General features: G+C 33.1%; 1 protein-coding gene across 10 annotated transcripts in view; it reads left to right on the forward strand.

Moving 5' to 3' along the window:
- CSNK1G3 (casein kinase 1 gamma 3) overlaps nt 1–25,842 on the forward strand; it is a 103,204-nt gene that overhangs the window by 71,666 nt on the left and 5,696 nt on the right. For 2 of the 10 annotated variants that reach the window (XM_045838009.1, XM_045838008.1), the window contains 7 exons: nt 3,763–3,848; nt 3,973–4,057; nt 5,817–5,965; nt 7,400–7,495; nt 11,385–11,480; nt 19,384–19,490; nt 20,013–20,036. In XM_045838009.1, the coding sequence (XP_045693965.1) occupies nt 3,763–3,848; nt 3,973–4,057; nt 5,817–5,965; nt 7,400–7,495; nt 11,385–11,480; nt 19,384–19,490; nt 20,013–20,036 (643 nt within the window). The remainder of the gene's footprint in view (nt 1–3,762; nt 3,849–3,972; nt 4,058–5,816; nt 5,966–7,399; nt 7,496–11,384; nt 11,481–19,383; nt 19,491–20,012; nt 20,037–25,842) is intronic. The other 8 variants (XM_045838011.1, XM_045838010.1, XM_045838012.1 and 5 more) reach the window with 8 other exon arrangements.

The following is a 25,842-nucleotide window of genomic DNA, read 5'->3' on the forward strand; positions in this document are numbered from 1 at the left end:
GCCCTTTCTCCTTCCAACCCCTGGTAACCACTGGTCTTTTTACTGTTTCCAAAAAGTTTTTCCTTTTCCAGATTCCATATAGTTGGAATCATACAATATGTAGCCTTTCATACTGGGTTATTTCAAATAGTTATATGCCTTTAAGATTCCTTTATGTTTTTCATGGCTTGATAGCTCATTTCTTTTTAGTGCTGAATAATGTTTCATTGTCTGAAAGTACTGTAGATTAGTTAATCACCTCCTGAAGGACATCTTCATTGTTTCCAAGTTTTGGAATGCTGCTATAAATGTCTGTGTGCGGGTTTTTGTGTGGACATAAGTTTCCTACTCTTTTGGGTAAATACCAAGGACTTTAATGCTGGATTGTATGGTAAGGGTACCATTTGTTGAAAATACTTATATTTGCTTAGTTTACTGCCCTTGCTCCTTTGTCAAACATCAGTTGACTATATTTTTATATGGACCTATTTCTAGGCTATCTATTCTGTCCATTGATCTATTTGTGTATTCTTTTACAAACACCATGCTCTCTTGATTACTATAGCTGTATAGTAAGTCTTAAAGTGGTATATATTTTAATTTATGTGGTCTTAAACTTCAATCTTGCTTACTTTTATTATATCCAAACATAGATGCTCAATTAATTTTTGGGAATGGCACAAAAGTAATTTAAGGTAGGAAAGGATAGTTTTGTAAAGAAACTGTGTGAGAATAACTAGATATCAATGTCAAAAAAAAATCAGCCTGAATCCTTACCCCACACCAAAATTAAATGAAAAAAAAATTGCTTCAAATGAATCATAGATTTAAATGTAAGAATCAAAACTGTACAATTTCTTGAAGAAAAAGTGGGAGAAAAAAGGTTGTGACCTTAGGGTAGTCAAAGATTTTCTAGATAGGACAAAAAAAGCATTAATAGTAAAATAGAAAAACCTTGATAAATTGGTCTTCTTTCAAAGAACAGAAGTTTATATTTTGACAAAAGCTTAATTTATCAGGGTAGGAGAAAGTATTTGTAAAATTTATATATATCTGAATATATAAGCAATTCTTAGAAATTTATAATAAGACAAAGAGTAGGACTTAGTGTTTGAAGAGACATTTAACAAAAAGATGTATTAATGACCAGTAACACATGAAATGATGTTCAAAAATATTATTTACTAGTAAGATTGAAATTTAACCACAGTGAGCTAACACTTCATGGCCACTAGCATGGCTAAAATTTAAAACTGACTATACTAATTGTTGAACAGGCCTGAAGCAACGGGAACTCTCATACTTTGCTGGTTGAAATGTAAAATGGCACAACCCTTGGGAGAATATTTACCCAAGAGAAATGAAAACATATGTCCACACGAAGACTTGTACAAGAATGTTCATAACAGTTTTATTCACAATAGCCTTGAACCGGAAGCTATACAAAAAGGTCCTTAAATAGGCGAATGGATAAGTATATTGTGGTATACTATTTATTTATAAAAAATAATGAAAGGTTATCAATGCATGCAACAACATGGATGAATCTTGAAAACATTATGCTGAGGCAAAAGATAAAGACACAAGGGTCCATACTGTATGATCCCATTCATGTGAAAGTCTATTAAAGAAATCAAATTTTATATAGAGTGACAAAAGCAGATAAGTGGTTTGATGCCAGGGGAGTGGGAGAATAACAGACAAGGGGCATAAGGAAGCCTTTTTGAGTGTTGGGAATACTTCTTGATTGTGGTGGTACTTAGGTTTGTATATTGTAAAAGTTCATCAAAATGTACCCTTATAACGGGTATATTTTATTACATGTTAATTATAGTTACATGAAAGAAATTTCTTTTTTAGTGCTTATAAAATCTGACTCTACTTCAGAATTATCTGCTAAACTTTTTAAAATGTACATTCTTATACCCCATATCATACTGAAAGAATCAGTCTCTGGCAGTAGACCTGTTTATTTGAGGTTTTTAAAAGATTCAGGGGTTTATTCTGATTCTCAGAAGGACTTCAGAAATATTTTATTTTGGCATGGCTTTTTTAATATTCCCAGGATCTCATACAATGAAATTTTAGTAGTAAAGGGCATTACTAATTTTTTCATGTTATTCACACTCACTTTCATTAATGGCTTTAAAAAGAACTTTAAGTGTATTTTACTTATTTTGAAAGTTTGCTGTTTTCAACAGTGTATGCTTACATTGTTATGTAAAAGAAAAAATTCCTATTATACCCCAATTTTTTGAGTATAAGAAATGAGAAATTTAAATGTCCTGTGTAGACCTCCAATCTTATATACCCCTGATTACTACTATTTGATGCATGTTCTTTTAGATATTTTCCTGTGCTTATAGAAAATGGACATATATCTGGTATTACATATTTCCAAATATTCATTTATGAATTTAAATAGCATGTGTTGAGCACCTGCTCTGTGGCAACCATTATACTAGGTCCTGAGGATAATGAGTCAAAGAGACCTCTGGCCTCCTGTGACTTGGTGGGAATATCGATATTGATTAAATAATAACACAAACATTTTAAGACTGTAGCAGATGTTATAGAAGACAGTTATAGAATGTTATGAGTTTACATAGTAAAAATCAAAACCTCTGAAGCTTTAACCCTAGTTTAGGTCTCTGCTTTGAAGGTTTTTTTTTTTAAAGCATTTAGTACTACTTGGTTAGTATGATTATTCATTTGTATAAAACATCTTTCACAGGAACATCCTTTTATTAATGTATTGTTCTTTCCTTTTATTGTTACTCAGCATTTTGTGTTAATTTAAAATACTGAGATATCTTAAGCATTTAACTTCAGGGATGAAAAATTGAAAAAAATGCACTCAGCAAATATTTATAAATAACTCCTTCAGTTTAAGTCTGTGATTGTCACTCAGTTGTGTGGTATATATCATTTTGTTACTGAAACAATAATAGCTTGAAAATGATTTGTTTAGCAGCATATTTTTGGAGGAGTTATTAATGTCACTGTGTGTCAAACAAGTATTTTTTTAAGTATATTATACAAAATACTAATTGTGTTTAAAATTACAGAAAAGTTTGTGGGATGGAAATTTTGTGCTCATGTAAGTTTAGAAAATGCAGGTTTAAATAAAATTAAACATTTTTAGGGTTTAATATTTTGGGTTAACAAAGGATAGTGTTTTTCAGAATCTTTAATATATTATGTTCTGAATTTTTAAAGATTTTATTTATTTTTAGAGAGAGGGGAGGAAGGGAGAGACAGAGAGAAAAGGAACATTGATGTGTGAGAGAAACATTGATCCATTGCCTCTTGAATACCCCGCAACTGGGGACTGGACCCACAACCCAGTCATGTGCCCTGACCAGGAATCAAACTGGTGACGTTTGCTTTGTGGGATGACACTCAAGCAGCTGAACCAGGATGGTCAGGGCTATGATCTGAATCTTTAAGACAGAGCTATAGTACACAGTGACACTATTTGACCATGGAACCATTTCCCCCTTGCCTTATATTTCTATGAATAGATATCTAAGGAGATAAAGGATTTCTCAGTAGCATCTCAAGAGATATAGTGGCATATTTTAAAGATGCATAATAATTTTCACATAAAAACATTATTGTTTAACTAGCCATGATCTTGTTGCTTATAAGCACTAGATCTGTATTTTTGTATTTATATTCTGAACTTTTGAGAATTAATCGATACATAACTAAAAAATCAGTTTCCATTTTTGCATTCTTAACTGGGAGAGGAAAGTGAAATTTTGTTTTTCTTAATTTCAGAACAAAGTAGAAGAGATGACTTAGAAGCCTTAGGTCATATGTTCATGTATTTTCTTAGAGGCAGTCTTCCTTGGCAAGGTTTAAAGGTAATTGTTTTTGTATTTCCTTATTGAATTTCATAAATTGTTAATATATTATGATCCTGTCTTCCAAGTATTTAATTTTAAAGTTACTACTTTCATAAGTTTTTTTGTTTTCTCCCTATTTTAGGCTGACACATTAAAAGAGCGGTATCAGAAAATTGGAGATACAAAACGAGCTACACCAATAGAAGTGTTATGTGAGAATTTTCCAGGTAATGAATAATGCCACATTGATACATATGCTCATACACAGAAGACCAGAAGTGTTAGTCATTGCTGTAGTCTATAAATACTTTTTTCATGTTTTAAAAAATTGAGCTCCAAATATGATTTTAAAAATGTCAGCATTTGATACACAGGCCACAGGGACAATTTGTATATTTGCTCTGTTAAGATGGTATTGGTAGAAGAAAATCCCATCTTTTGTTAGTGTTGACAAATATTAGCTGAAGTTACATTTTCTTCAATGATATAGTTTTAATAAGTTATATTTGCCAAAAAATACCAACTATAAGGTTCTGGTGTATAATGTTAGTCATTTGAGTCTCGTTCTCAAACTCAAAGTAGGGATGTGATGTATGATTTATTCTAGTTTTCAAAGTACAGTAAAATATTAACACCCTTATTATGTTTAGGCTAATTTTATATTAGGGAGTTTTATGAAAATAGTTTTGTTTTCATGTAGGTTTTTGGCAACTCAAACCAACAGAAATTTACTTAAGATTTTTAAATTAACTAAGAAGAATAAAACATAAGAATACCGTGTTGCTAATGTATCAAAATACCTGATGTGATTTGTGTAAAAACATTGAGTAAAAAGAGAACCAACTTGAAGATACAAGACTGAATTTATATCTCACTTTGATATTCACAGGTTCTCCTGTACAGTGTTGGCATTACTATTGTAATAATATCGGCAGTATAATCTCTGGTAGCTCTTTCTCAAGTTTCCTGTATTTTTCATTGTCAGCAAACTGTGTTTTTCTTTCTTAGTCTAGAACTGGCAGTTTAAGTGTAGGCAGATTGACTGTGCAAATTTCTTCAGGAAAAATGGTGGTGCCTAAGCAAATTAACCAGATAATTTGCTAGAAAGTGGAATAGTGAGATTCAGCATGTGAGGAAGGTCACTGGGTGCTAGTTTTCATTGCCCATTACGCTGTGTGTGATCCTGTTCTTATTGGTTACCATGAGTGAATTGGATCAGAAAAGCAGCTAGATGTAACCTACCATTTCTTACTACAGTGGTATTTTTGTGCAGTCATGGTGAAACACTGTTTTTGCTCACCATTTTGCCTATTGATTTTTATGACTTTTTCATTTTGGAAAGTATGACCTTTTAAAATATATAATGCATTTGGAAATTTTAATGGCATGCATGATTGTTGATTATATGACCAATAATTAAAAGAAGAAATAAACTGAGCTTCTATGTTATATCTGAGATCTGTTGTAGATTTATTTTGCTAGGTCATTTGGTTTGAATGCTGCACATAGCCACAATTAGGAATTTGAATCCTCTATTGGTCAGTTAGTTTATGTCACTCAATCCATAGGAATCCAGCAAGCTAGTGATTCAATTCCTACTGATATTTTAAATAAATTTTAAAATTTATGAGCTGAGTATGGTGTCTTGTGATTAGATAATCATGCATTAAGTTGCTAATTCAACCTCTAATTCTTGCCAAAGTTTTTAATCTAAAAAATTGTAAAATAAAAATTTTAGCCTCTCTTACTGAAGTGAAGCAAAAGTAATGTCTGTTAAACATCTCATTTCCCTTTTGTTCCTATTTCCTTTCCTACCTTCTTTTCTTTTTATTTAAAAATATTCATTGTAATTATATTTATAGAATTTTAAATAATAGAATTTTTTCCTATTTTTATAATACTATGTGCATTTAGACATTTAAGTAATTTTATTACTAATGAGTATATAGAAAATTATAATCAGAATAATTTTTATTTCCTTTCTAGAAGAAATGGCAACATATCTCCGTTATGTAAGAAGGCTAGATTTTTTTGAAAAACCAGATTATGACTACCTAAGAAAGCTTTTTACTGACCTGTTTGATCGAAAAGGATACATGTTTGATTATGAATATGACTGGATTGGTAAACAGTTGGTGAGTACTCTGTGATATATAATAAAAGATTTTACTGTTTCTTTTCCACAGTATAGATTCTTCAACTGAAAATAGTTGAGAACAAATATTTTTCAGAAAGGGTTCATTTAATTTTCTTTTTAGGAATATTTCAAGTAAAACACTACACTGCTATTTTTTGATGTTTATAGAGACCCTACATTTGAACTCTGCTTTTTAGAGTGTTAAGTTATTTTGGCCTTTTTATTTCTGATTTAATTCTTAATGTCGAATATACTTTTTTTTTGTATAATCTAGTGATTACTTTAAAAGATCAACTAGTTTTGTTTTATGTTTAATTTAGTCATCTTTCAAAACATTTGTAAACAATTTAAAAATATTTTAATTCTAGCAGTTTTAAGGTATCTTTTGGAATAGATTGATACTTGGAGCATGTTTAGGTTTTTAAAACTGTACCTAAGTTTTCATGACTTAAAAAATTGTCTTTATTATAACTGCAGGATTAGTGCTCATCACTTAAAGAGATACAGCACTATATTTTTTCTTTGAAGAGATGACTTCTAAAACATCAAGTATTCTTAGTAGTATTTTTTAAATTAGTAAGAATGTCTTGCAAAACTTTCCTTATTTGTGGCTCACTGTTAAAAAATTTTTACCTGTGCGTAGAGCTACTGAACCCTCAGATTACAGTATGTTTGAACAATTGACTTAAAGCGATTAATCTATATTTTTCATAAATCCAAAATGATTTGAATATGTATGGTATCTATGATGCAAATTTAAATAAACTTTGATTCAAGTAATTTTGAATTGTATTTGAAAATTAAAAATTTTATAAGCCTCTTCTGAGTGACAGTAAGCAATTTTATTTGCTTATTTAAAAAATTGTTCCCGTAATTTAAAAAAATAATTCATTCTGTTTATACATTAGCTTTGAAAATGAGAGACATGAACAGATACATTTTGATTTTTTGACATGAAAAAGTAACTTAAAAGTAATGACAGCATTAGAAGGTCTTTGTAGATAAAAAATAAATACTTGATGAAGCATTTAAATACAGGGTCCAGCAGAAGTAAGGCCTGCTTGAATGTGGTTGGTAGGGTAATGATATGGGTGTAGTAATTTATAGTTTTAATTTGAACATTTCACTGAAAATGTCATGTGGTGTGCTTGAGTATGATATTCTTATGTTACAGAATTACTAGCTTACAATTTTGTAATAAAAAGGGGTGTTTTTTTGTGCCAGACCCCATATTTGGAAAACAGTTTAAAGAGTAGCTATCTTCCCTTTGCTCTAACCTGTCAGCTTTTGTATTTTGAGAATGATATCTTTTCTTAAGGCCTTACTTTATTCCAGTCTTTTATTTTGTCCTTGGTTCTTTTAAATAGCTAGATGTTATTAAATAAGATTTCTGAAATAGATTGCATTGATGCTAATTGTTATTGTATTGTAGCCTACTCCAGTAGGGGCAGTTCAGCAAGATTCTGCTCTATCATCAAACAGAGAAGCACACCAACACAGAGATAAGATGCAACAATCTAAAAACCAGGTTTGCTGCCCTTTTAGATAAGAAATGTCATAGTCTTCTTCTGTATTGCCTTCTGATGGTATATAAATGTATTTGATGTTTTATGATGCCCAGATGACTGCTTTATATGTGTATTTGCATGTGTGTGTGAGTGTATACAAACACATCTATATACATATTAAAAGCATGAAATATATATTTTCCCTCAATAGGTGAAGCAGATTATGTACACACATGCTAACAATTGAAAATACTTATTTCCCCATAATGTTCACTAATTACTTTAATCATAAATTTATAATCTAGTGCTATAAATTTGTATAATTTTGAGCAGCATTTGACATTCTATTAGAAGTATTTGAGTACCCTGTTGGAATGAATTGTAATAGCAGTTGCTCTTTTGAACTACAGTCTAATTTAATACATTATTTACTGAATTTCTGGTATTGGAAAGCTACTATTCTACATGTTGCAGAAATGCAGAAGTAAAAAAAAACAATATAAACTATAAGAAATGATTTTGTTATGAGTGGCTAAGAGCTCCCTCAATCTCTGCTATCATTCATACTTGGATATGGTTTAACCCTGGGCAAATTACTTATCTCTCAAAGCCTCATTCTCTCTTTCACAATAGAGAAATAATGCATGCTAATTCCTAGCATATAGTAAGCCTTCAATAAATCTCAATTCTCATGGCTGTTATTATTGTCATCATGATTATTATAATAAATTCACAGATATAACTACATTACAGAGCAGAATTAATTTCTGTTGCATGAAGCATATTAATAAAATGCCATGGAAGATCATTGGAATATGTGGGAGCTATAAAGATTTTCCATGGAGAAAGTGGTTTTTGAAATGAGCCTGAAGCATAAATGAAATTTTTAAAGGCAAATTAAGGAATAATGGATTTTTAAGGAAAGTGAACAATATAAAATATGAAGCAGAAGTTTAAAAATATAGAATTTGAGGAATAGCAAACAGTTTAGTTTACTTGGAGCAGAGAATAGATTCAAGACAACACAGAAAGAATTTCTACTGAGAGTGAAGAGTTTGTGTTTCCTGGGTAAGATAATTGAGGGCTGTTAAAGTTTTTGAGCAGTGTTTTCACTTTTCTCTTTTTTTGTAAAAAGAAGCTTTATTGAAGCCATCTTTGACATAAAATATTTCGCTTTCACCCTGAGTTAAGTGTCTTTAGTATTTTTTACTGTAACCATTTTTAGAGGATAGTACATAATCCCTTTTTACTTTTACATCTTTCCTCCCATCAGAGTTTGAATAAAGATTAAACAAGAGATCAAAAATCAAAGGAAAGAACACAATTCATTAAAAATCATTGCAAAATAAAATGCTACATTTCAGGGATGTTTAACAGTTTTCTTTAAAGTACAGCCAATTTAAAAAGTTTAGTTTTAGAATTTTGCCTTAGAAAAATTGGGGCAATAAAGGGTCTTGTATGTGGATGGATTCAAAATATAAATTATAACTAGTTGATATCTTGAGCACTCTGACAAGATACTGTGTATAGAAAGAAATGTCTTAGAAGTCAAGACTCAGAGCTTGTATTTTTAAATCAGAGTTAATTTCTCAAATGTACTTTGGAAGAAAATCAATAATTCATGTTCTCTGAAGATTCCCACTTGAGCTCTTAGGTATTGTAATAAGTAAAACTTTTTTTATTGCTGGATTAAAATTTAATTTAAATATTAATATTTTAGAGTTTAACTTTCTACATGTTTTAGACATGTCTTACTAGCTAGATTGTGAGCTCACTGAAGGCGGGAATCATTTTATTCAGTCCCTGTTGCACTAAGTATAGGCAGTCATTTTTTTTTTTCAGGAAATTCTGTAATATAGTTTACATGTTGAATTTGAAATCTAGATATGCAAACTATCATCATAATAGAAAAGTTGTTTATCTAGAAAAAATTCTCAAATATCTGTGAAGCAGTCAACAGTTTTAAGTGGTGTGAGAAACCTATAGTTTACAATCCCAAAAGAAGAAAAGTTTATTCTTTAAATGACCAAAACCTTCATTATGTCCCAAGATAAACAATTTGTAACCTAGAATCAATGGTTGAAGTTTAGTGGATCCTGATAGTTTATAAAAGTGGTGGGTGCCTGTAAATGTTTATTTTGAGGAAGGGTTGCAAATCTTTCACTATCTTCTTTAAGAGGTTCATGACCCCTAAATGTTCCCTATTGTCCTAGGCAACATTTAGATATTTGTCTCAATTTTAGCATCGTTTTTATTCTTCCAGCCTGTTTAGATTTGATCTCACCTAATTTATTTAAGCCACAAATCTGCTAAATTCTGGTGATGAGTTTGGAGGGTTTAATAAAAAGACATTATAAAACTATTGTAATTGTTTTGATGACATACTTCTTGCCACACAGTATGTAATTTTGCACTGTACAATTTAATTTAGGGAGCTTAGTGCCTCCATTTTTCTTTTATTCATTGTATCTATTTGAATTTACTTTCTCTTCCATAAAGGGGTGCTCTGGCCACTGATATTCTTAGGCTCCCTTTAAATCAATGTGCTTGGCCCTCCGTGGCAAGATTTTTGTGACTTTGGTTAAAAAAGAAAGCAAAGAACACTGAAGGCTTTAGATCATAAGTAATGGTGGTAAGGAGCTAGGCAGTGTTATTGGAGGAGCAGTAAGGTCTGAGTTTGAATCTCTGCTACATTCCTTGCTACCTCTGTGGTTTAGGGAAGTGTTGAACATCTCAGTATCTTCATCAGTAAATTGAGGATAATACTATATATCTCAGAAGGAGATAACACACATAAAACACGTACTGCAGAACCAAACATGTCATAGAAACTTAAATATTGTCATTTCTTCCTCTTCTTTTTATTAGTGCTGTCCACATTTTCCTGAAACATAGAAGTTGACCCTTTCTAATTCTGCTAGTAGATTATTATTAGTGTGTAGTTATTGCTGTGCAAATTTGCCAAGTCATCTAAAAGCATCAAGAATTATCAGCCTGTTTGAGAAAAATGGGTTCCTTAATTTGAACCAGATAATGAGATCAAGGAAGCCAAGAGATTCATACACACACACACACACACACACACACACACACAACTATTATATAATTGTCATATTCGCATAGTATTCTTAAGATTTATTTATTTATTTATTTTTAGAGAGGGAAGGGAGGGAGAAGGAGGGAGAGAGAGAGAGACATCAATGTGCAGTTGCTGGGGGCCATGGCCTGCAACCCACGCATGTGCCCTGACTAGGAATCGAACCTGCAACACTTTGGTTCACAGCCCACGCTCAATCCACTGAGCTATGCCAGCCAGGGCACATAGTATTCTATATAGTACTTTCTACTTCTCAAAGAAGTTTTCCGTCTTCTCATATTATTCTGACAATCAGAACAGTGTACTAACCAAGAGAGAAAAGTTTTCTAGCATCTTAAGAATAGCTACTGAAGGACTTTTTTTTTTTTCTTGTTAGAAGTTGTTTCTTGACAGAAAACCAATGGGGGCCTCTATAGACTACAGAAAATTCAGTAGATGGCTTTTTAGTTCACTCATGATTGATTTGGAGTGCTTTCTTGGGCACATCATTTTTACCTGCCCACTTCTTTGTTTACTTCCTTTATGAAGTTAGAGTTGGTGATATTTAAAGTTTTTTTCACTTCTGAGAAAGTCTGTGGTTGTATTTTATTTTATACTCAATCATTACAGAATCATTAAATTAAAATCTCTCCACATGCAATATTCAATTAAAATCTTTCCACATGCAGTATCATTGCATCTATGACTCAGAATAGTAAGGGTATTTTAAAATTTCCTTTTATACGTTTGCTTTCTATATTACAAGGATGAGATGTTTAACATTTTGGGTTTTTCTTCTTTCATCCATGCCACATGCATTAAATAAATGGCAGTCGGCAGACCACAGGGCAGCTTGGGACTCCCAGCAGGCAAATCCCCACCATTTGAGAGCTCACCTTGCAGCAGACAGACATGGTGGCTCGGTACAGGTATTTTCTGATTTTTGCATGAGTGATTATTTCCCAGATTTATACAACTAACCCTTTTTTGGAACTCATGGCATGATTTCATATCCTAATGAAAAACTTGTTGCTGAACTCTCCATAATTCTATTTATTCCTTTGTATTTAACAATAAAGTCAAATTAACATGGCCTAGAAAGACCAGCCGGAATACTAAGATTTTGCCTTTGTTCATTTTTGCAAGTACATGCAACAGTATTTAAGTAAGTCTTACAAGAGGTTAGAAAAACAAACTGTATTACTTGAAATATGTGTTAAACTTGATTTTTCCAACAATAAACTTAATCTTTTAAAATAGCTTTAAGTAATAGAATATTTTTATAAATTTTCCCTTTCATTGACATGCCTCTTTCAAACTTAAGTCAGTTAAGTAGGTATATAACTTTTTTTATCCTAAATATTCAGAATGTACTTTTTGATTAATTAGTTAAGTAAGCATGACTCTAATTTTTAGAGTGGTGTATTTTGTTTGTTCTTGTAGGAAATATCAGATGGAGAAAATAATTTCAAGGACAAGTATTTATTAAATATTCTAAATTTTCTGGATATTTATGGGAATGTAAAGAAGTCTCTTATTTTTGGATATGTGTTCTTTTCCTTTTCCATACACTTAGAGATAACTACTGTGTTCTGTCCTGTCTTGCCCCCTAAATTTTAGTCTTTTATATGTATGGTAGAAATAGGGAAGGATTACTGAGTCTCTTATGTCTTTTAAAATGTTGACTTAAGGCAATCTAAATGTTGGTTTGAAGTGATTGAGATTATAAATGTTATTTTAATCCATTTTAATTTAGAAACTTTAAAAATTTTTGGAATTTTTTTCTGCATATTTCCACTTGAACAGTTTTTTATATGTATATGTTTAATCTATTGAATCTATTTTATTCTTTATTGATTAAGTCTTATAAGTTCTCATACTTTTCTCACCACTAAATTTTAGAGGTAACTTACATTATATAATCAAGAATTTTTATAGGACTTTGTAGTATATGGAACTTTCAGTCATGTATAATAGAAGTATTTAAATAGTTCTATAAAACTTTAGAGTGAGGGACTCAGAGGCAAGGTTGCCTGAATTGTAAAATTTTTAATGATCCCAATTCATTTTGTTACAAAAGTTATTTGAGTAAATTATATTTAATTTGCACAACGCAAGCTGGATTGTGTATGTATTTGTATACATTTACATGTTCCTAAGTGTTGTATGTTATCATAGCAAGTGTCTTGCTGAGTGTTAGGGTAATCTGCAGCAATTAAGGTACTTTTAGAAAGCTTTCCTGCCACTTTTGTACTGTTACCACAAAAACTTAGCTTCTTCTTGCTCTATGGAAGTCCCAAAGGTGGCTTATGGGATTTCTATGGACTATCAAAGAGAGAATGAGTTCGGTTATATTGGCTCATCACTTCAGCACTTTATGTTCTATTTTTTCACATGTTCTCAAAGAGATATTTTAACTCTGCTCATTTCTCATAATCTCTTTAAAACTGTCTGCCTGTAGAGATTACATCTGGCTTCCTTCTATTATTCAATAAATGATCAATTTTACTTACTAAAACTCTAATAATACATAGGTAAAACAATAAATATTACACTATATTCATTAACTTCCAGAATATATTTTATAGCATTAACTAACCTGATATGATGGACATTAAACAAGTTTAAGTTGTTTAATGTCAGGAAAAATTTACTAGTAGCCTAAGTAAGATCATGCCTGAATCTTCTCCCATCCCACAATATTGGATACATTTATAATTTATATCCTACCCACTTCAAATTTTGAAGAATTATAGTATGACACTTGTATAATTGGATTAATGAAATTATAATTTAAGACTAATAAGAGAAAAGAGTGCCTAAATTAAATCTAAGCTAATATGATTTTTATAACAATAATTGAATACTGTATTTGATTGTGAATGCATGAAGAAAAGAATATAGTGTGTTTTGTCATTTTCATTGTCTGATAAAAGGAAAGAAGAACTCAAGAGAGAAAAACCTCTCTACTATTACAAGAGTATTAGGAAGAGTTGCCTTGAGGTTCTTTGTGTGATGGTCATTAAACCAACTTTTGGACAAAGTTTAAGTCATTGACTTGAAGAAATTATCTGCAACAAATACATGAAAGGCATATCACCAGATAATTTCTCAGGGAAGATTTCCATAATAAGTGGATAGTTATCTGGTAACAAAGTGTGGTACTAGTTTAGAATATTCAGAAGCAGAATCAGTAGTAACTAAATCAGTATTAAAACGTGCCATTTTGGTACTGTGGCATCCATCCTTTATCTGTGAGGTATAATTGACATATAACATTAGCTTTGAGTATATAGCAAAGTGATTTGATATTTGTATATATGGAGAGATGGCAATAGTAAGTATAGGTGCCATAGGTCATCATACAAAGTTACAAATTTTTTTCCTTTAATGAGAACTTTTAAGATTTACTCACTTGACAGCTCTCAGTATTTTTACTATAGTCACCAAGCTGTGCATTAAACCCCATGACTAACTTATTTTATTACTGGAAGTTTGTACTATCACTGCTCTCTTTTCCATGGAACTGATGAGAGTTGCTCTCAATGTGTCACCACTAAGGTGGTTCCAGTTGACATGTAAGATGAAACCTCTTGGCATTTTGATCTATAGAAGGATCTTCAGATATTCTTTTTTTCAGATGTGCTTTTATTAGGAACTAAATTATGGATTGTAAATTTGTGCTTCTTGTCTTTCTAGAATTATTATATACAGGCAATACTAAACAGAATAGTCTATTGCCTTTACAAATTAAGAAACCTGACTAGTATTTTTATTCATCTCTAGGAATTGAAGTGTAGAGGTATAGCCAAAAGAAAGCATTGTCAAATGCTATCTTTTTAGTGTGACCACGTTAATTTACTGTCCTAGAAGGATACAGCTATACATTTAAGAAACCTTTCCCACTCAAGAGGCTTAGAATAATATTCAGATATCTGAGAACTTTATTTTGAATATGTTCTTGACTTGTATGTACTTTGAAAAAACTCCTAGACGAATCAGATGCGCCCCTCTCTGCTCCTCTTAGAATCATTGGTCATAAATATGGGTGAGAAACTGAGACCCATACCACTCTCAGTTTCTGGCCATTCATTATTTAGCAAATACATATAAATGTCTACTAGGGGTAAGGCACTGTGTTAGATTCTCGGAATAAAATGAAGAATAACATATATAATATGGTGCCTCTTCCCAAGGAACTTTTCAGTCAGTGGGGAAGGCTAATGAACAAGCATTGTGATAAGTGAAGAAAGGTTAATGGGGAGAGTGAGATGTTGAGCAACTGAATAAAATTCAGTTAAGCTGGTGTGTCCTGAAAAGGACTGAAAGGTAGGCAGGAGGTAAGTCATGAAGGCTAACAGTTCTTGTTATTTAATTTGGACTTTATTCTGAGGATATTAGCTAGCTATAAGGAGAATTAGATAGGATACTAACTTGATTATATGACTGTTTTCTAAAGATTTCTGTTGCTGGAGACAAGATTAAAGGGAGACAAGCTTAAGGCAGGGACACAGCTATCAAGACTGTAGCTGAGGAAAAATGATGGGTGGTGGAGATGAAAAATAAAAGGATGTGAAAGATAATTAGAAGACATGATTTAGTTGGATATGGGGACTGAGTGGAAAGGAAGGGGTCAGTTTCTCTTTTGTACATGTTTCTACCTGGCATATCAGGGTCTCCAAAATCAAGTTTTAAAAGGTACTACTGGCAAGAAATATTGCTAATCTCTAATTCCACTGTAGCACAACTCCACTGAGCTCAAAGCTAACTGTAGATCTGAGCCTATAAAGCTGAGAGGTAATTGCAAGCAGAGGAAAGAAGACAATATTAAAGACACTAACTAATGAAAAACTACTTTACATGGTATGGTGTACTTCCTGATTGTTTGGAACTCTGTAGTTGTATTGCTTTTGGTTTGCATTTTTAAAAATATTTTATTTATTTATTTATTTATTTAGAGAGAGAAGGGAGGGAGAAGGAGGGAGAAGGACGGAGAGAAACATCAATGTGAGAGAGAAACACCAATCAGTTGCCTCTCACACACACCTTGACTGGGGGCCAAACTTGCGACCCAGGCATGTGCCTTGACCGGAAATTGAACCCACTTTGCTTTGCAGGTTGATGCCCAACCAACTGAGTCATACCAGTCAGGGCACCTTTGGTTTGCATTTAAGGAAAAATGTAACTGAGCACTTGGGTAAGAAAGGGCAGGATCACAAATGGTACCAATGTGTTGGGCAGCAAGGCACTGTTGATGAAAATAAAAGAATAACATTAATAAGCAGTCTGATATTTTATTCAATACATTTTCAGAAACAAAAACAGGTGATGATAACAAAAAGAATTAGGCAAATGTATCTTGAAATGGTAAGAAAATGTATGTAGTTAAAAGTCAGAGGAGTAGTAGATGCATTATTTTCTGTCAGTTCTTTATTATGCTAATATTTAACATTGACCTTTCTAAAACATTTCAAATAAACAGTTTCAGTTTTCTCTGTCAAGTCTTCAAAAAGGTACTAACAAGGAAAAAGGTTGAATGAGTAGTGCAATCATATCTTTCTATTCATAGTTTTCTGGGGTACTGAAATTTGCAAAAGAGGTGGAAGGAGACTATAGTAGTCCCCCATTACCTAGGGGGAGACATTTCAAAACCCCCAGGGGATGCTTGAAACCGTGATAGTACCGACCCTACATATACTACTTTTTTTCCTGTACATAAAGATCTATGGTAAAGTTTAATTTATAACTTAGGAACAGTAAGAGGTTAACAAGATAACTAATAATAAGATAGAACCATTTTAATATACTCTTAATAAAAAGCTATGTGAATGTAGTTTCTCTCAAAATATTGTATTGTACTCTCTTCACCTTTTCACGTAAAGGAAGCACTTTACAACCTCTCTTAGGCATGTCCATATTACCAGCATCACTACTCTTGTGCTTTGGAGCCATTATCAGGTAAAATAAGGGTTACTTAAATGCAAGCATTGGGATATTGAAATAGCTAAGTGACTAAACAGGTGGGTAATATATACAATGTGAATACTGTGGAAAAGGGATGATTCATGTCCTGGGTGGACATTACAGGATGGCAGGAGATTTTAAGATGCTACTCAGAATGGCAAACAATTTAAAACTCCTGAATTGTTTATTTCTTGAATATTCCATTTCATATTTTCAGACTGTGTTAACTGAAATGGTGGAAAGCAAAACCATGGATAAGGGGGAAACTACTGTATTTACTTGCTTTTATTACATAAGTAATTTCCAGCTCATCTCCATTAGGTTTAGTTTCGGAAATTCCTTGTCTGGTTATCATTGGGGTAAATCAGCATTGTGAATTTATTTTGATATCCTTTTATAGTAACAGTTACAATAACATCTTGAAGGATAGGAATACTACAAGAATATTATGTTCTGCTTAATACTTTTATAAGTGAAAGTTAGGCTGAAAATCTGTTTTGGTTTATATTTGTTGAAAGACAATGAATGACTAGACTAACCCTAACCCTAACTTTCATAATTCTTGAATTAATTCAGGCATATTGGTTGATTTCTAGTTACTTTCCTTAAGGTTGGGAAGAGAGGGACCTATTTCTTTACACTAGAAAATCAGATCCACAAGAGCTGGGATGATTGTCTTGTTTACTATGGTATTCCAAGTTCCTGTAACAATGCCGGGCATGTTGTACTTCTCAATAAGAGCTTTTAAATTAATTAAGTTTTAGAAATACGGGGTTCTGTAAATAATACTCTTTAGTCTAGTAGTCAACTGTCAATTCTGGTGCCCAGGCCTTTGATATGTTAACATTTTTTTCTCAAAAAGAGATCAGGTAGGGAGAATGATTCTTAGATTTTGAGTCGGAAGGTCTGGTATTATGGTAGGGCTTTAATAGAAGTTGGAAATACAGGAAGAGTAACAAATTTAAGAGAGTATGATAAATTTTGGTTTTGGAAATAATGAATTCGAGGTGGCAAACTTGGTTAGGCTCAGGGGATCCTTATATAGAGGTGATAGTTGAAGCCATGATTGTGGATGAAACTGACAGTAATAATGATGGTGGCCATTTATTGAGTTCGTTAATATATTGCCAGTCACTGTACTTTATATATTGATTTCATTTTACCCTCACATCAACCTTGGTAAATAGATTCTGTTTCCCATTTCATGGTTGAGAATACTGAGACTTAGCAAGATAAGATATCTTCCCCAGGGTTGTGTAGCTGGTAAGTGGTAGAGCTAGGTTTTGAATCTAGACCCATTTTACTCCAAAGTCATCAGCTGATGCCAAGTGATAAGAAATGTACAGGAAAATGAGGATTGAACAATCCTCACTGAATTCAGTGAACAAATGATCACTGAATATATTTTCTAGGAGTCATTGGTAATTTTTAAGAAAGCTCTTAAAGTTCTGGTGTGGGAAAGGAGTATATGTTACAAGGAATTAAGGAGTAAATGAAGAGAAAATTTTATAAAAATTGAAATGGGAAGTTAAGACTTGTTTTCAAGAAATTTTGGGAAAGGCAAGAAGTGGTGACTTTGTAGGACCAAGCAAATTTGAGAGTTTTCTTAGGGTTTTTATCTTGTTCTACAATTTTATGCATGCATGCATGCATGCATGCATTTATTTCAACAAATATTTATTTAGTTCCTACTCTGCACCAGCTAGATATGGAGATATAGCAAGAAACAACGCAAGGATCTTGCTGTCACAGAGCTTAATTTTAATGGACAAAATCAAACAGAAAAACACCAACATGGATAAATGCTATATAAACAGTTAAAAATAGAATATGACATGCAAGAGAGGGGTCTGCATGAAAGTTTTAGATTGTATGATAGAAAGCCTTGTTTTAGAGAATCTAAAAGATAAGAAGATAGTCAATAAGCAGGAAGAAAATTCAGACAGTGAGAATAGTGCCAAGGCCTTATTATCAAAGTAGGAGTAAGCTTGACCATCTTAGATGGAGGCTACGGAGCAAAGGGAAAGCAGTATGATATCAGAGAGGTAGGCAGGATTCAGATTTTTAATGGGTCTTTTTAAATTGGTGTAAAGACTATGGGTCTTTATTCTACATGAAGTGGGATGTCGGACACGTCAAGAATTTTAAGCAGGGAATTATACATGATCTACTTTACATCTTAGGAGGAGAACCCAGGTTGATGTGTGGTAAATAGATTAATGAGGGAGGGCATACATGTAAAAAAGCAGAAGACTGGTTAATAGGTTTTTGCTCTTACATACAAGATAGTGGTGGCTTGGACTGAACTCTTAGTAATAAAGTGGGGGGGGGACTGATTAGATTTGGAATGTGTTCTAGGGGAGGATAGAAAAGAACCTGCTGATCCATTAGATATGATTTCAGTCAAAGAGAGGAATCACAGTGACTCCTGGATTTGGGCCTTGAAGAGCTGGGCAAATGAATAGGCAGTATAAGAGGGAGACCTGAGCATGATTACATTGAAATGAAGGACTCATTGAAAGAAGCAATACTGATGTTTGCAAGGGACATAATTGGCGATGAAGCCAGATACCAAAACAGTGAGCACACAAGAGGGAAGCAATTAAAAGGAAAATGTAGTAGTTAGTCTTAAAAACATAAGGGAAGGAGACAGAAGACAGAAATTGCAAGTTGAAAAGCAAATATTGGACAACCTTGATCTTTAACAAAATGCTAGACCTATTGCTGTGTTCAGTTATAAACAACTCCATATTGTTTTATGTTCCTCATATTAACTTTCTAATTTAAATATTTTAGCTTGATTATGTTTTTCATTGTATAAACTGTTACTTTCTGTATACACAATTTTTTGTTTGTTTGTTTTTACAGGTTGTAAGTTCTACAAATGGAGAGTTAAACACAGATGACCCTACTGCGGGACGTTCAAATGCACCCATCACAGCCCCTACGGAAGTAGAAGTGATGGATGAAACCAAGTATGTATTCCTTTTGCTTGTTTTTGTAACTTTTTGTTCTTAAACAGTGCATGTTTGAGATTTATAGCCATATATAATTATTGCAGGAATTTTTTTCAAGGAATAGGTGCATGTGAAATAAATGGTATATTTAATCAATTTTAATCACTAAGTTTAGAATAGTGCTATTTTAATAAATATCTTAATAATACAGAAATAGTTATTTAAGAACTATGATGAAATTCTTATTTAGAATCAACAGTATATTTTTAGCTCCTTATTTTTAGGAGTGTTGATTCATGAAAGTTGCTGCTATACTATAGATGCTTATTTTTTCTGTAAATGTAAGAATATGTAATTTTTATTTAGAGTATTCTGCATGCATTAATACTAGTTTTAATTTACTTTTTGTGACTGTAAATTACAATAATGCTGCTTGGAAAAAATTAAGCATGAAAAACTGTGATAATTTCAATGTGGGCTATTTCTGATGATCTCTTTCTCTCTTTTTTTCCTTATATTTTTTTTTCTTTTTGTGAATAGCTGCCAGAAAGTGTTGAACATGTGGTGAGTTCCCAAGTGTAGGCAGGCAGAAATAGCTCCGTTGACTATAATTTAAAAGATGTAGCACCATATTGTGTTTTTAAAAAACATATCTTTCAACATAAACATTATAATTTGTTAAAGTTGTTCAAAAATATTTGATATCATTTACATTAGCTCTGAAAAGCAAGAAATAATGGTTTGAGGAGCTCTTTTGCCTGCTACAACTTTTGCTTCAAGTAACATAGATTTGGGGGCACTTGTTAATTGAGTAGACACACCAACCCTGCTTGTGCTTGTGTATTTGCTTTTTAATACAGAGGCTCTATTTGCTACTTTAGACAGAAAGGCAGACTTTTGAGATAAACTTTCTTTTTTTCCTGTTTGTAATTGTTAAATACACATAGTAAACCCCTTATCCCAACCCCAATATTATCACTAAAACAATATTTCATTTATTAACTAATAATACTGCTATAGTAACATAGTATATATTGATAAATTTCATGATAAACTACAGTTGAGAGGACATTATGAATATGCTCATCTAAATATTTTCTGCTTATTGCAGATATTATCAAAGATAATGTTTCTAGTAGTTGAAGTAATGTTGAATTTAACCAGTGCTGACATTTGCCTGTAGTGTTATGCCATGTCTAAAATGCTTCTCAGTTTCTGGACAATTTTCGAGTTAGCCTTGGAGTGAATAAAGAAAGTTGCTTAGATTAATAAATTTTGGAAGGTTCTGACCATATCCAAAAGGAACCTTATATATTTTCCAAAATAATTCTTCTTTGCTAGCTGCATGATGAGGAAATTTTTGTGGGTATTTCTTTTTAAAGAACAATGATCAGTATCCATTTTAATCACTTTTGACTCTGGGATTTATTGACAGTATGATTTACTTTAGTGGATTGCAGGATATAATTAGTCAACTATATATTTGTGCATTTTTATGTCAAAAATAAAAACAGTTTATGCTCATTTCTGCGATCTTGAGCACAGTTACAGAAGTAGGTGGCAGATTAGAGTGTATGTGTCCTTTGCAATTATACAGCTTGTAGAATCCTACTTCTCCCATATTGTTACCTTCCTCAGGCTTGTTTCTTTTTCTGTAAAATGAGGCTAATAATATCTACCTCATGGGTTTGAGAAAGTTAAATGTGATTAAAAAAACTGGTATTTTGTCCAGCAGATGGCAAGTACTCAGTAGTTGTTATCACCCTTTTTTATCTTTCTACTTCCTGTTGCCTGTGGCCTTTCTTATCTGTGTTCTTACAAGGCTGTGCTGCTTCTATCATTGTCCCATATTTTTCATTCCATACTCACAACTCTTCACTGAAACTGGCTGTTCTGTGTCCACATTCTCCTAGACACCTGTTTTAAACAAAATCTATTACATTTTTCCATTTATTCATTCAACAGTGACACTGCTTGGATTTCAGAAGTATCTGATACTACCCTTGCCCTTAAGTAGAGTACACCAGTAAGGAAGATGACAGTTGTATTAGCATGTATCATTATATGATAAATACTATGAAAAAAGTATAAAGAGGAGGATTACTTACCAACAGGATGATCAGGGAATGCTTTATGAAGGTGGCTTTGAAGAATGGCATAGTAATTTACTTAGTTGATATGGGTGTGGGTGTATGTTTATGTGTATGTTTATAGGTTTGGGTTTCTTTATGTAGGTGTTGGAAGATGAGGAAAAAAGGAAGTAAATGGTAGCAAGGTTATTCCTGATGGAAGGGTTCTGTGGTGCTTGGAGCATTAAATCTAAATTGCCTGGCATAGCACCAAGGTCCTTCATATCTTCCATAGTCTGGTCCAAGACTTTCCCAGCTCCAGTTTTCATTCTGAAACCTATCTTCTGTTGCTTACTTTCTACCGTCAATATATTATTCTCTTCATCAATTTTTCACTTCTAGAAATGTCTTGAATTTCTTGAAAACAAGGCCTCTTTCATTTTCAGATCCCAATGCATAAAAGAGTATAGTTAATATATTATTACTAAATAATTGGCTAAATAATGTAGTATATCCATACAATAGATTATTAATTGACAGTATAAAAAAATGAAATTAAAAACATTATGCTAAGTGAAAGAAGCAAAAGCCTAAATATTATATAATTGCATTTATATGAAATATCTAGAATATGCAAATATATAGAAACAGAAAGTAGACAGTGATTGCCTAGGGCAGGGAAGAGGAGGATGGGCATGACTACTAATAGGCAGCATGGTTTCTTTATAGGGTGATGAAAATGTTTTGAAATTACATAGTGGTGATTACAGCTGCAATATATAAAAACCACTGACTTGTACACTTTAAAAGGGTGAATTTTATAATATGTGAAGTATATCTTAATAAAACAGTGATGTTTTTAAAGATTTTATTTATTTATTTTTAGAGAAATGGGTAAGGAGGGAAAAAGAGGAGTGAAACAATGATTGGTTGTCTCTCACTGGGGACCTGGCCTGCAACCCAGGAGTGTTCCCTGACTGAGAGTTGAAATGGCAACCTTGCAGTTCACAGGCTGGCGCTCAATCTACTCAGCCACACCAACCAGGGTTAAAGCAGCGATTTTTTAAAAAATGGATAGCAATCCATGATTTTAGTAAAGCTTTATTCCAGATAGGTTATAGCAATCCTCAGAACTTTCCTAACTTCATTAATTGAAAACTCTGAACATAAAATTTTGTCTTTCCTTTAATTAGGGTTATTCTTACATTCCTACAAGTTTACTATTGCATTCCTCATATCCTTTTAGTCTGTGATTAGGAAATTGTAACCATGATTTCTTTTTCTAAAGCGCATCTTAGGCTTTACTTTTCTCTTCCACCATTTTATAAGTAGATAGGAACCTGCTTAGAATTCCCTTTCAGAAATTGTTCCCAACTTCTCTCTCTTTTTACCTATGATTGGCAGAGATTGCCTCATTCCATCCCATTAATGAGAATGTATTTCACAATGGACATTTTAGAGTCTTAAGTCTTCTAGAATAATATCTCATGGGGTAGATACACGATTTCCAAATGATGGAAAATATTCTGTTCCCCCAAGAACAAAGTGACTCTTTCATTAGTAATGAGATTTTGCCTTTATTACTGTAGCTGAGAATCTTTTTCAAGGCAGGTCGTATAAATAATAACACCCCCATCGTTCCTTATAGGAATTAAAACAAGGCTTCCTTTAGTTTTGTTACAGAGTTTTTATGTAGTGTGAAACCATTATTTTTCTTTGTTTCTCTTTCCCCTCTCTAATATATGATGATCAGTTATTGTGTTTGTTAATATGATAATTATGAAGAGAAATCCAGGCCTTTATGTTCCATTAGAGAAGACAGTAAGTGTAACAGTGACTTTTACATAGTGGCTCTCTACTCTGGCTTCATTTCACAGTCTTCCGGGGAGTTTTAAAAACATGGTAATACTTAGGTTGCACTATCAGAATTTCTGATTTAAGTGGCCTGTGGTGGGATCTATTTACTAATATTTTAAAAAGCTACTAAGCCTATTCTAAGGAATAGCCAGCATTGAGAATCATTGGTCTCTCAGGGACTAGCACTGTAGAATATGATGTTGCTGTAGTTCAGAGTCTGCAGTACTTACTTGTCGTGAGAGGAGAAGCCTTCATGGGTAAGGGTATATTTGGACTAAAGATAAATATGATTTGGCAAAGTTGATGCATAGCAGTCAGAGAACAGAGGCTGAACAGCAACGTAGAGCAAGAAAAGAGTGGGGCAAGTCTGAGGAGTAACCCATGTGGCTGTATAGTGTGCGAGTATGTTAATGGGAACTGGGATGAATAGGGTAAGTGTCCAGTCTTAATAAGGAACTTAATAGCCAGGTTTAAAAAAAATGGACTTTTTTTTTCAGCACAAGAATGAAAGCTGTGTGTGTTTTAAGCCAAGACATGGTATAATTAGATTGAACCTTAGAAAAATTAACTTGGCAACAGTTTCAGGGCTGTGACACTTCCTGAGATTCATCAGATTGCAGAAAATTTTCCCTCCTTCCTTGCATAGTTTAGGCTGCCTGAAAAGGAAGCCTAACAGATGATGAAACTGAGAGGAGAAGGGAGATAGGTCAGAACCAAATTTTAAGAGCTGTGTGGACTTCATGCTGTAGTGTAGAACCATTGCTGAGATTTAAGAGAAAAAGGGCTTGGCTATACAGGATTGGGCAAAAGTAGGCTTACAGATGTTCATATGGAAAATAACACAATAATTAATAAATAATAATACAAGAATGAATTCTGTGTTTTGCGTGCTTACGACTATACATCTACTATGGCCCCACCTTGTATTTATGAGGGGGAATTTTGGATGGCAGATTGGAGAGGGGGGAAACTTAGACTAGGAAGTCACTTAAAAGGCTCTTAGCATTGGTGGAGACAAAAAGTTGTAAACTAAACTAGCGTAAAGAATGGGAAAGTTTTGAAAGTCATTTTGGACATGAGTGACTAATTAATTGCTTGTGGATGGAGAGGAAGAAATTGAAGATGAGGCTGGGTGTGCAGGTTCTTAGTTAGAATAGTTATGTGGATGGCCTTGCTCTGTGATCTAAACTCTTCTTGGTTAACTGAACAGTTCTTCATTGTAAAAATCAAGAGATCCAGAGATACAAAATTACATATCAGGTATAAATTTTAAGGGGAAAAATCCTTTGCCAACGAGTTAAAAATTAGATGTCATAAGAGATATATTCTGCATACTCATCAGCTCAGAGGAGGAGAGGCGAGGCTGGAGTCCTAACTGGGCAGGGTCTGGCAGATGACCAAGAGTCCACCGACCAAAGGATGAGCCAGCCAGTGAGTCATTGTGGAAGTGACAGATAAGAACTTCAGATCCAAATAAACATGCTTCAGTTTCTCAGTAGATTTGTGAGGAAGAAGTATATGACATAATCCAAAAAAAAACCCCTAGCCAAATTCAATGAAGAAAAAGGCAATGACTAGAGCAGAAATGGTGGTGTAATGTCAGTAGCAATGCCTTCACCCTTACCAGTATGTTTGCTACATATTGTAGGACTTTGATTCATTATGGTTCTCTGTTTACCTACCGAAACACTATTTAAAGCAGCAATCTTAGAATTCATGAGAAGCAGGACTTAACATTTATTTCCAAAGGATTTTAGAATAGAGATGTGACTTCAAAGCTTTTAGACTAGCTACCAAATGATCACATCAGAAGCATGAACCTGACCTGTGAGAGCAAATTGGCTTACTGAAACCATGTAAGGAATAATCATGTCAGAGTCACGAAAAAGAGGAGCGTTGACAAGAACATGATTTAAATGTCTGGTAAGCTTAACCAGCCTCCTCAAGGTAGTTGTCAATAGTCTTGATCTGGAGAGACCCCAAATGAGGTATGAAGTCATGTATAAGAAAATGTAGCTACTAAGCAACAAGGACAGGAAGTATATTTTAACATTTTAAAGATGTGAATAATTTTCTACGACCAGATAATTAAATTTATTGATAAAAATAACTTGCTCACATTGTCTGTGAGAACTAACAGATGCGCTAATTCCTAGACTCTTTGCTGTTATTTCCAGCTATTACTACCAATAACTTTCTTCCCTTTCAACTGTACCAAGTGTTAAAATAACATTGTCTCTTTTCACTCATTTGCCTGCACTCATATAAATTGGTGGCGTGGTGTCTACTCAGTATCTCCAGTGTTCAGCTCACAGCGTCCAGGCCTCGGCCTCGCTGGAAATGAAGGCGGAGTGCCGGCCTGGCAATTGCATCTGGAGAGCAGAGCTTCTTGAGATGCAGGCTCCTTTAAGAATATGGCACAAGCTATTTCACCCCCCTGCCCA

Source organism: Phyllostomus hastatus, unplaced genomic scaffold, assembly GCF_019186645.2.
Source record: "Phyllostomus hastatus isolate PE091 unplaced genomic scaffold, TTU_PhHast_1.1 phas_contig_254, whole genome shotgun sequence".
Classification (NCBI taxonomy): domain Eukaryota; kingdom Metazoa; phylum Chordata; class Mammalia; order Chiroptera; family Phyllostomidae; genus Phyllostomus; species Phyllostomus hastatus.